We start from the raw sequence: 12,796 nt of genomic DNA, 5'->3' as shown, positions 1-12,796 counted from the left end.
GACTTCAGCTGTCAATAGTTGAATTACAGCTTGTTTGAAAATCTAAATATATGTGTGTGAGTTAACTCCACATTTAGACTGTTCATTATAAACCAGGAGCTGTGACTAGTGAGAAGAACAGTTTCTGAAAAGGCCTCGGGAGAGTATTTGTGTTCGTTATCTTGATTGCCACACTACAGTGGAAGTTGTACTTGTCATTGGACATTCAGGAGGTCCCACAGGAAATACCCCCTCTGAACTCTTATGGGTTTTATTCATTTTCACAGGAGTACTATTTCCAGTGTCAATTAGGTGAGCAATGCTCATTATTGTTAACAGGAATGTGCCTTGCTGCCCTGTTGGACATAGCACAGATCATCACACAGGTTTTGGTACCATCCTTGAGATAGAGGATAGTTACTGTTAAAAGATAGATTTCTTTCCTTTACTCCAAATACCAACATGAACTATAGCCATAAAGGTTGCAGTCAGGAACTTTTGAGATGTGGCAGCATGTTTCGTGTGATGGAGTATCAATAATTAGTGTCAGCTTTCAAATTTTGGATGCTTTTCTTAACCAAGCCACTTAGATTGGAAGAGGTCACCATATTTATTGCATCAACACCACACCCCTATCCTTTGTAGTAATATAATAAGTGCATCTGCTTAATTATTTTATGATACTGTAGTTGATTTTATTAAAGTGGTCTTGAGACAGTAATTCAGAAAAATACCGAGTCTTTTGGTGCAAAGGTAATTTACAGTGTTTAGGGAAACTTCTCAGAGCAGTGGTTTATGAGCAAGAATGAGAAGTTCCAAGAGCCTGAGGGAGGAACTAAGAAAAATAAATTAGTCATGAAGTCAGAAAACAGTCTATGACCTTTCTAAAGCCAATGTTACAGTTGAAGATGAGATAGAGAACCGTAACACGAAGCTACCTAGTGCCTTGCCAGCACATCTGCTCTGGGGAATGTTTTTCATTTGATCAGAAGCAGCTAACTTGGACTTGGTAACATCTACTGACTCTCACACCAAGGAAGGTAAATCAGGACTCAGACTCGTATTTGCATACAAAATGCCAGATTCTTATCTCCGTTTTGCAATGTACATTGCCAAGCTCTTCTAAAACTGCCTGTGCCTGTGGTTTTGAGCAGAATGATAGATGTTTTCCAAATCTGAGATCACAGTTTGACCTTTAAGTTTCATGTGTGTTGTGTGCTTTCATTATTCTTTTTTCCTTGTGACGCTCAACAAAGATTTCAGAAAAAAAGAGTTCCTCTCTGAGGAAATGAGGAAATGCCTTGTAAGGACTAGAAAGGGAGACTGGGAACCCTGGATTTTGCCTGTTGACTTTCTATGTGACCATAGTTTATCCACTCGATGAAATTGATGTAATGTTATTCCTGTGGGATTAAGATGAAGCTTTGGGAATGTTAGAAATGTTAGTTTGGGGTCTTCAAAAGCATAAAGGAGGTGATGAAAATCGACTAGGATAGTGGTGTTTGAAGTGGGAACGCAGAAAAATAAAGTGAGAGGGGAATGCTTTCGGGAGGGTCAGATTACAAAAGTTTGTGCTTGGTATCCACCGTGACATTTCTGGTTCCTATTCTGTAATTCAAAACAGCCTTTTCTTACAGAAATAGACAATCACTGGATGCCCACCAGGCACTGAGGCTTTGCTGCAGATAATTATGATCTGATGAATGAGCTGCATCTCGGGCTAGGCTCAAACAATGGCTTGCCAGGAGCTCTGCCATCCCATGGGGAAGGCGCTGATGCTCTCCAGCTCCTCCACTATCGCTCTGGCAGAGATCCACACATGGTCCCTGCTCTGCCTGAGAGCACGTAGCCATCAGGAGTTTCTGCAGCAGTAGTTATGTAAGGATGTTGGGTGATCAAAAAGCAGTCTAATTGGGTTGGATGGATCAGCAGTTTGTGGTGACTGAAAAGCCAGATGCATAAACTGCATCTTGAATTGTGCCCTTTCCAAATGGTTAGATATGCCCTCCGATGGCCACTGTGGCTGGGTCAGATCTGCTTGAGGTTGATGGTAGCCAGAGGTTGAAACTATTAGATGTCCCTCAAGGGTGTGTGCCGAGGGCGCCTGAGGAAGCAGTGCTCACCCAGCCGTACGGGGCAATGCATGGAGCCGCGGAGGGTGCGCCTTGGCATGAAGTCAGCCGCGATGATTTATGGTTCAGCGGGACGGAGCCGTGTTGTGATGAAGTGGGCTGTCTTTTGCATAGCAGATACTAACAAACTTTGCAAGGCTGGGAACTCCTTCAAACTGCATGAATGAATTTGCCGATGACTTGCCAAAATATGCAGATTATTCTTTCTCCTATTGCACATTGGTTTAATTAGAGATTCAGGGAACCACCTGACTTTCCCTAAAAATCCTGCCAGCTATATCAGCAGGTAACCCACTCTGCACCAAGACTGGCAAAATTGCAGGCTATTTATTTCTGTTTGTGATACAGCAGTTTTCAAAACTCCCTTTTAGGACTGGGCCCTGCTTTGCTCAATAATAAAAACTTTGCAGTGCTTCTTTTACAAAGCATGATGCTTAGCTTGTCTTTAGTTGGGGTCTTTTGATGTATTCTACGTGCTTACTGTGCTGACTTGAAACTCGCTAAGGGAGGAATTATAAAATAAGCAGAGAGGGACAGAAGAAAAAAATAAATAAAGTCTTTGTTTTTCTTATGTAGCACCAATCTGTGCAAGCCTGATTTCTAACCAGAGACTTTAAATAGAAGTGCATGTTTTGCTTTGATTGAAATATCCCAGAAAAATAAATCAAAGTTATCCCAAAATAGTTTGTGAACTACAATAGCTTGATGAAAGTCTCTTTACAGTGTTCCACCATGCTTTGAATTCCTTGAGATTTATCCAACCTTCTTCATTGCCCTCTATAAATGCTGAATCACTGTAGGACATCTAACAAGATTTAATGCATTCGCTGCCTTCAGTTCAGGAGCTGTGATTTTGGGATGGTCTCTGTGCACTTCTTTTTCCTATGCAGCAACATAATTTTAGACTTACCGATGTAAGAACAGGACATTGACTCTGATTGTATTGATATGAACCCGGATGTCCTACTGAAGTACATGGAGATGCAGTGCTGTAGAAGTGCTATGTAATCATTTTCACACCTGTGTGTATTTATTACACAGCATCTGAACATATATCTATTGTCTGATTATCTCTGCTTTGAAACAAACATTTCAGCAGTTGTGTTGGATGAGAGCCTGGAGCTTTCACATTCCACAGGTTGGTTATTTTACACCCTATACAATGAACTGCATTAGCTTAACTCTGCTTTCCTGTTGAAATAACAGGTGGAAATTTGGAGAATCTGAGCTGGGGATTGCGGAGGCTCTTTCGGTGCGTGCACTTTTCATGAACGGTTGAGAACACAATATTCAGTCGCTTGGATCTTCTATCTTTATTAACTTCCTGAAACAAATAGGTGCAATTTAGGCCATGCTGAAAAAAGTAAAAGCATCTATTTCAGCATATTATCTATGTGCAGTGAGACACTACTAGTAAAGTCACACTTTAGCTTAGAGAAAGGCTCAGAGGGTTCAATTCAGCTGCTGTGTGAAGAGGGGTTGAACTCATCCTTATTAATGAAACCAAGACCCAGAGCTTTGAATTGACCCACTGTCTTACAGAAAATCCAGTATCCCAGGAGAACCAAGCAGCTTTTTACAGTGCTTGTGCTTTTCTGTTCATTCACAGTTTGTTTGTTAGATGTCATTTGCATGAACAGTCAAACAGTGTTTCAATTCTGTTCCATCAACGTTTTCAAGCCAAGTTTCATTTTGGCACGCAACAGCGATACGGTTGTTCTGTTACTCAACTATTGTTAAAAGAGGCTTAGGTTAAATTCTGGAAGTTAATGAGAGAGCGGTGTGCAGCAGTTTGGATTATGCTTTATGAACTAATTAAATACTTATTTACATGCTGTGTTTACTGTCCTCTATACACAGGAGTTTTCGTTCAGTACTCGTTTCATGTATAGGTAACTTACAGCTTATTTCAGCCTCACGCTTGATGCATGTGCTCTCTTCCCACTACACAAAGAGTGAGGCAAATTAATATCCTTGCCTCCCTTGACAACATGCAGGGGTGTTGAGAAATGGGTGGAAGAATTTTTGTAAAGCAAAATGCATGTTTATATCTTACCTCTTTATAATCTGTGTTCAGTAATGGTCCTCAAGGTAAAAGACTTTTTTAAATACAGGAATATAAAGTTAACCTTCTAAAGTCTTATTCAGACATGTAAATAAATAATCTAATTTCCAGAGATACAGTTTACAAAGCAGATCCGAGATCAGCTACTTCTACACTGCAATGAAAATAGAGGCCCCTGAAGCCAGTCATAGCCACAGGCTCCTCGCCCACCACCTTCCAGCCAAGGATCTGCTCATCAGCCGGTAACGAGCCTGGATCCCCCGCATCCCACAGCATGTTCCCCAGGTGCCTGGGCAGATGCCCTGCGGGGTGTGAGTTGGGTCCTGGAGCCACGGTTCAGCCACGCTGTCTCCTAACCATCAGTGCAGGACGCTCAGGATCACCAACATTAGGCTCTCTTATATCCCCAAATACTCATAAAATTAATTAAAATTCACTTTAAAATGTCAGTGGAGATTTCTTAGCAAAACCTACTGATGTATTTAGTTGTAATGATTTGTACAGACATAAAAGATGGGCCATTAAAACTAGGGGTGACTGAAGAAACAGGACATTATTACCTTGTAGTAATGGATCTATTTTGCAGGAATAAATGAAATTTAGGTCCAGGCAGCAAAGCAGTCCAGTTTGGTGCAGCCTTTACCAAGGGAAGAGTTTTTAGGAAAGACACTTGCCTTGCAGGGAATCTCATCTGCCTCTTCTAATTTGTAAAGCTAAACCTCTGCCATTTGGCTGAGTCTCATGCTGTCTTCATCATCCCAATACCTAAATCAGCCTCTTTGACCGTTAATATTTGCTTAGCTTCCTTGTAGCAGTGTTTCCTAAGTAATCTTTATACATCCACATTTCATTCTCTACTCTAAATATTTACAGTTTTCTTTTCAGTATTCCTAGGGTGATTTCCCCATGTGCATGTTCAGTTATGTAGCTTTGGTATAAAAAAAAAGACAGTTTTTGATTTGTTGGCATTTTGTAGCTTTTGTTGTGCTTGCAAAGTTTAACAGTGATTAGTTTTGACACACAATAAAGCCAGCCCATGTGGCCAACCGTGCTTTTTGAGGGAGGTATATCCTCTTGTCAGAGTGTGATGTGATGGGTCCCAGATGGAAGAGTTACAGGGTGCAGCTGAGCCGACTCAGCAAATGGCTCTCAGGAGAGAGGTCCTGTCCCTCTGCTCACTTGTCCCCTTCCCCAGACATGGTCTTGCCCAGCAGAGAGCTATTTGGGATTTTGCTTGGACTACTGGGCTCTGGGCTCCAGCGGACACACAGCTGGGATGAGGTAGGGAGAAGCTGGGAATCTTCCTTCTTAGCAGCAGTAGCTGTTAGATCAGCTCAGCTGCATTGTGTAGGTGCACCATGATACGTATAAGTCTGTTTAGGCTGGTACTTAAATACCGGTTAATATGAAGTCTCTGATGATGTGTTGATTTTAAATTATTTCCTGAATTATGGGAGGCTCCAACAGAGTTTAGAAAAGAAAACATTCCCTCTTGCGTTGGTGGAGTTTTCCCCATTTTATATATGATCACAAAGTGATCTTTGGCTTAATGACAGTGCATAGGTACTGCTGTATCACTGCTTTCATGGGTACTTGTTGCCAGCGCCATGATTAAAGTGCTGAATTCTTTTGCAGGTTAACGAAATTTATCATGATGAGTCCCTGGGTGCTCACATTAACGTTGTCTTGGTGAGGATAATCCTGCTGAGCTATGGCAAGGTAAGTAAAGGTTAATTTAAATGGAAGATATCAATATCTCTGAACTTTATTTTTTTTATGAACAATGTAGTTACTGGTGACATGTATCCATTTTTTATTTTAATTCGTACATTGTCCTTACCAGTCTATGACTATAAAGAACTTTTATGTTTATATGTATTTGTTTATCATTTGAACTTCACATTTCAGATCATTTGAATTTCTTCTGGGTTTCCCCTGTGACATTTTAAGTTGCGGCTTAGCTCTGGCAGTCTATCTTTTCAGAGTTGCTTGGAATAATCCATGAAACATAGTGAACATTTTAGTTCCTAAAGAAAACATGAGGTGTTGTGATAGAACTGTATGTAAGTAACAATAAACACAAGATCGGTTCTGCAAGATGCTGAGGGCTACGGCTTCATTCCAAGAACTAATTTAAACTTGAGCTTAACATTAGTGGGACTACACATGTGCTTAAAGTTAAGTGTGATTTCTGTGGGATGGGGGCCAAAGGCAAGAGCTCTGCAGATTAAACCTGTAATTAAGAATACCAAGTGTTCTTGCTCTTGCTGTTTCTATGGAAGGGGTTACTCTACAGGCAAAACTCGGGTAAGGAGGAATGAGATGCTAAATGGTTTTCAAAAGTATTGAACTCTTCAGTGCCTGTGTCCTATTTTTGCCAAATCAACATCAAATTCCATGGAAACAGGAACAGGGCTTTTCAAGTATGTTGATAAATGCTTTGGTTAAGGACACGTGATTTTAGTGCTCTCCGATACAGCAGTATGCCCAGCTGCTCAAGGCAGAGTGTTAGAATCTAGTGTACCTTTCTGTGACTGGAGTTGCTGACATTTTCATGTTCATGTAATAAACCTGGGTTCTGAAAGACTCCATGTACGTTCATGCAGTTGCTGATGTGCTGTTGGTGAAGACCCGGCACAGATGGTGTCAGTGGTGAAGCTCCACTGACATTCACCAGTTTACCCTGCTCAACACCAGCTATGAATTTTCCTCCCTGGTGCAAATGAGGGAACTGTGAGTTTTAGTCTGGACTCTGCTGGAGACTGGTTACCTGGATTTGGGATAAATTGTTCTGCTGGAACTTGCCTATCTGAGAACTAAACACACCAATCCATCTCTGCTCTTCCTGCAGTGATGTAGATGGTGATGTATTTATGTGTTTTAGATAAGCTTAATCAGATGTGTGTCCTAAAATAAAAGGTAACAAAAGTCATATTTGCCATTTTGTGATTGAAAGTTCATGGTGTGTGTAGTTAATATTAAATTACAAAACAAGTTATCCTCATGATTACTGTAATGACAGCAGTTTGAAGGATTGCAGATTGACTAATAATTTTCATAAAAATCTGATATTGCAGTAGCGGTAGAAGCCAGAAGAATTAGCACATTGGCTAGTCACTTCTTTGCTGTCCTTATTTCATAAGTATTTCATAATTGTCACGAGTGTCCATCTTTATAGATCTGCACCAGTCTGAACTCTGATAACTTTCTCTGATGGCAGACAATAGCTACAGTAAACCTTATTTCACCTTAAGAATCTTTAATTTCTTGTGAAGAATAAAGCATTGTCCATTGCTAATTTGGAAGTTACAGATTTCATGTTAATCTTCTTTAGAGAGGAGAGTGGGGGGAGCATGGAAACCACTTCTTGGTGGGTCTTTGGCCATATCACAAAAACAGCTGTTGCAGGTAGCACTATGTAATCTGCATGTGGATGGTCTGCTTCTGGATTCTAGATTCATAATCTGCAGTGGACGATGTATTAGTTCCTGGGTTATCCTGCTGGTTTCAGCAGGGCATAAAATGGAATAAGTCTAGTATCACAAGCTTGCCCTAAATAACCATGAAGATAATTTTTCTTGCATTTCTGTATCTGATTCTTATTTACATGAAAGGCAATTTATGGCTTTCTGAAAAAAGTAAAATGAGTGTAAAAGGTATCATTTCTGAGCTTCTCCACCTGATGGCGTGGGGGCCTGCATGCCCTGGCTGTATAAAAATACATTTTTTTACGTTCATGTTTTTAAAGCTCCTGATCAGAGGACTAGTACCAGGGAGTAGAAGGTGAGGAGGTTTCTCTTTGGAGGGTTGAGATGATTTAGCAGAGGAAAAAACAGAGAGAAAATGTGCATAGTTCTTACTTTCTGAACCCATTCTGAGGAAATAGAACAAAGCCTTCAGTATTTTACTATCCCACACACTAGCACCAACAATTTTTAGGAATATATATTCAAAGTACATAATAAAAGGAAGGGTGCGTATACAAGTTCAGGCAGTGCATGAATGAAGCAGCCTGGTTGGCTTCACAGTATGAAAATATTATCCCAGTCTTGTTTGAGGAAGCATTTATTTTGAAAGCATGTAGCTGATATCTTTAGATTCATTTATTTCATTGTAGGCAATTTATATATATTATCAAGGGGGCCATTTAAATAATCATAATAATTACATTATGATTCTGTAATTGATGAAGTATGTACCATCGTCATCGGGTGTATGACAGCACTCTGAGCTATTGCCAATTCTCCACCCCTGAACAGCCTTCTACTCTACTGTGGTTTTTTGTTAAAGAGGATTATATTATTCTATACAATAAGTCATCTGTTGATAAGAATAATATGGACAATACTTGAGTTGCATAGCAACCAGCTTTTCAGTGATTCTTGCTTGAAGGTACTCTATTCCTTGAAATGTACTTATTTTTTAATATTTTCAAACACAGGCAACTGTATATTCAAAAGTTTCAATAATTTCAGTAATTGCATTAATTGCCCTGGTAAGATGAAAAAATGGAAAATGTTCCTTGGTGATCACATGTTGAAATTCCTTCAGGGGCAAATTCAAAAGATTTGACACGGTTTTACTGAATTAACACTTTGTGTAAGTTATCAGCTCTGGACTTAGACTGAGGGGGTGGCAGGTCGAGACATGCCAAGGAGCACTTGGATGCTGGCTGGGTGCTGTGTTTGAGGAGGGGGCAGCGCGTGGCTGTGCTGTGTCTGGGGTAGGTGTGCTGAAGCTACCAGCCCTTTCCTGACTCCCCCGCTTTTCTCATAGTACTTCAAACAAATGATCAACTCTGATATACTGGAGAGGCTGATGTGAAGCCTTTGACCATGCCTGGCTGCTGCCAGCTCATTTACCAGTTCCATCAATAGGATAGAAAAACACGTTCTGCAAAGGCTGCTCCATATCTGCAGTGGCTTTGGAAGCTACCATGTGTTTCTCTGCATTTTCTTTACATCGACTCAGGCTTTTCTGATGTGATGGGATACTGCAAATAAGTAAACAGGGTACATGCGGTGCATTTTTCTTCAAATGGGAAAAAGATGAGCTGGCTCACTTCTGCCTTTTTGACTTCAGTAGTAGGAAGATTGGTTCCAAATTTTGGAAACTGTGGATACATTTGAGATGAATATAATTCAATGTTTGGGCAAATTATTCCATTTAGACCTATTTTGGTTCTAACAGCTCTGTAATCCAGCTAGCTCTAGAATACTCAGGGGAATAAGCAAAGCAACCACTATCACCAAGCACAGAGGAGGTGGCAAGAGATGAGCTGAGAATGGATTTAAAACCTCTGACTGGTTATTATAAAATTTGTTTGGAAACATTTAAATCCTGAGCACTGCATAAAATACTCTCATCACCTCTTTGAGGTGGATGAATAAAGATTATTATTCCCATTTTACAGCTAAAAAAACAAAGATGTTAAGTGTTATTTTCCAAGGCCACACGGAAGGCCACTGGCAGGCTGGGGATAAGACCTCATAAATTCCTGGCTCCAGCCCCACGCTCTGTCCATTGACAATGGTGACTTTGTGTGCAGATGAGCTGCCCTTGCACAGCAGCAGAGACAAGCAAACACATTAGCTGGGATGGGTGTAATTAAGACAGTTATTAATGAAAAAATAGTCAGAAAGACTTTTGCAGGAGCTACAGGGGTTTCAATCAATTCAGCCACCTGAGGATTTATGAGGGTTATTTCTTGAGAAGTGTGAATGTGACAGTGCAGGACACCCCTGAACTCTCCTTTGGAGCAACATGCACAGTTCGAGTCACCCGCATTCAGACTGGACCAAGGTGGGATGTGCTGGGGGGATGCTGTGTCTGCCCTGTACACGTCTGGGATGGCAACCAGTAGGGAGAAAAAACCCATGTTAGCTCTAAGCCAGTGTTGGCCCCAGAACAAGTGGTTGTACTCTGGCCATGTGTTACCTTGGTCAAATTGAAAGAGGAACCTGACCACCAAGGCAGATTAGGAGAGGGAAGAAAACCCAAATAGCTTTGAGATGGCAGTTCAGGAAGCAGGTAGTATGGGGTAGATGCCTACAATCTCATAGGACAGGACTATTCAACTGAGAAGGATTTTTTGATTGTGTACGTCTGAAATACTAACAGAGCTCCTGCTGCCTTCATTTGGGACAAGATTTTACCTTCAATCTTTTCATTAAATGGTGCTGGTTTTATCTCTGCCATCTGACCTTTTCATGTCTAAGCTTGATGCAAGCAGGAAAGACGTTCTCAGTTCAGCCACGGTGGAAAGCAGTGGTTTGGTCTGAGCCAGGTTCTGTTTCCCGGAGGGTGGTACAGGTGACACAGCTGAGATGGGAGGACAAGCCAGGTTTATCCCTTCAATCTGGTGTTCATCCTTACTGTTTTGCTGTTGACCCTGGTTGGAGGGAAAGGAATGAGTGCTCCCCTTACCTCTGCTTGTCCCAGGAAGACACAAACTGGCCAAGAGTGGTTGTGCCTGGCAGTGCAAGGAGGTTGTTAGCTGTACATTAGGGTCACAGAATAGCTGTGCTTGGAAGGGACCTCTGGGCATCATCTAGTCCAATCCCCCTGTTCAAAGCATGCTCACCTAGAGCAGGTTGCTCAGAACCTTGTCCAGCTGGATTTTGAATATCTCCAAAGACAGAGACTCCACAACCTCTCTGGGCAACTTTTCCCAATGTTTGGCCACTCTTAGGCTGAAACTACAGTAATGCCCTTACAATTTTTTTTCTTGCATTTAAATGGAATTTCTTATATTTCAGTTTGTGCCCATTGCCTCTTGTCCTTTCTTTGGATACCGCCTTTCTGTGGATACTCCCCTCCCAATAGGTATTTATATACATTGATGAGATCCCCCCGAGCCTCCTCTTCTCCAAGCTCTCCTTGTATTAGAAGGTCACCAATGTGAGTTGAGTATCTTAGTTACCCACTGTCAGTGGTAGATACAGAAGACTGAAAGAATCAGCAGGAATCAAGCCCTGATCTTGCATCGTGCTATACAAACCTGTCTGAAGATGGAGTTCTTGACCCCAACCTTTGGCCATCTCTAGTAACCAATTCTGCACAGACTGAGTTGCAAGGCCAGAACATACATATTATATAGTATTTTGACTGCTGTTCATATTTTTGCACTGTTTTCATATGTTTAGGGTAGGAATAAAGATGAGAGGAGATATTGTCCCTCTTATTTATCTGGGTAAATTGTTGAATTGCCTTGTTTATATATTAGACTCATAGCTTATAATTTCCTGGTGTGTTTTGTTGGGACCTTGGAGAGTAGAACTGGCTGATAGCATAAACAATACGTTGTATTCCTGATCTGCTTACATTTATACAGAATTAGAGACTGAAAAATGTTTGCAAATTGCTGCCATAAGAAAGCTTTACAAGTCCTTTGAATGCAAAATGACAGTTTGTGAAATGAGCTATTTTTGTTAGTTTGGTTACCATGGACACTCAATAATTGTATTTATTTATTTTTGCTTGTCTTGTTCAGGATGAAAGAAGAATATAGGTCTAATCCAATATACAATGAAAATAGAAATGCCAAGTAGAAGCAATGTAAACAGTATGTTTTGCAGAGACTTTACACATTCAAGAAGGGAAAGTCATATGTTAAACTGTTTCCCGAATGTGTATACTACTACGGTCCAACTTTTGCTTCCATAGTTTGAAGCTATCAAGTTAGGCATATTTCTGCTCCTTCTGGAGCTACTGAAGAGCAGCAAAGCCTTCTCCGTTGGTACTCTTGGAGCACCACCTAATGGATGAGTTAGGAAAGGTCCTTTTCCAGCAAGCTTCTGACCAGCCTAAATTTCTGATGTTCTTATCATCAGGTACCTGCTCATCAACACCATTGCAAAGCTGTACTCAGTTATGCCAAATGGCAGATAAATAAAACAGTTGGTTAAGGAAAGCTGCCATTCTGTGTGTGATACCAGTGTGTCTTTCACATGTACTGGCAACATGAATGTTCTTGAAAAGTTTGGGTAGAATATAGACTAGATTTGCAATTTTCTTCTAAGATGACTTTGTATTTGAAACTGTCAAAGAAAAAAAAATTGACATATTTCTTCCTTTCCAAACATTCTCCACGAGTATTTGAAGGACCTTCCAGTCAGCTTCATAAATGAATACTTCTTCAGTGTCTTCATAATAGAGAACTGAACATCACACTGATGATTTCCCAAAAGACAAGAGGGCCTCTGGATCTATGTATTAACAACTTTCAAGTATTTCCTTCTGCCTTGCTTTGCCTCTTTGTACGAATGGTAGTTGCAACTCAGTTGTCTTCTAAATTTTTGTTTATTTTTTTCTGCTGCATCCGTCTAAGAAGAAAGGGAGTAGAGAAGAAATGGAGGCAGAATCAAAAAGGAAGAAAAATAGAAGGCATTAGTAGATGTTGAGTTTCCCAGAACAAGGATCTTGTCTGATTCTCTAGGGCAGACTGTCCTCATAACCCTCTGTGGTGTCTCCTTGCATGGGGGATGTTCTCCCAGCTGAGGCCTTTCCACTTCTTGGCCAACATCTCCATCTGTTTCCATCAGCAGTTCTCCGAAATGCCCACAGATTTTTTTGCTTTTCTTGCTGTGAGAAGGAAAGTTTCTCTTTCCATTGGCAGTTT

The 12,796-nt window shown here is 40.8% G+C and overlaps 1 protein-coding gene across 1 annotated transcript in view; it reads left to right on the top strand.

Annotated features, from left to right (window-relative positions):
• The window catches only part of ADAMTS2 (ADAM metallopeptidase with thrombospondin type 1 motif 2), a 190,366-nt gene that overhangs the window by 134,369 nt on the left and 43,201 nt on the right, over positions 1–12,796 (top strand). The window contains exon 5 of the mRNA XM_074838354.1: positions 5,812–5,895. Within this exon, the coding sequence (XP_074694455.1) occupies positions 5,812–5,895 (84 nt within the window). The remainder of the gene's footprint in view (positions 1–5,811; positions 5,896–12,796) is intronic.

The sequence above is a fragment of the Strix aluco genome, chromosome 13 (genome assembly GCF_031877795.1).
Source record: "Strix aluco isolate bStrAlu1 chromosome 13, bStrAlu1.hap1, whole genome shotgun sequence".
Taxonomy (NCBI): domain Eukaryota; kingdom Metazoa; phylum Chordata; class Aves; order Strigiformes; family Strigidae; genus Strix; species Strix aluco.
The sequence above is the reverse complement of the archived record's forward strand: the minus strand, read 5'-3'. Positions and strand labels throughout refer to the sequence as shown.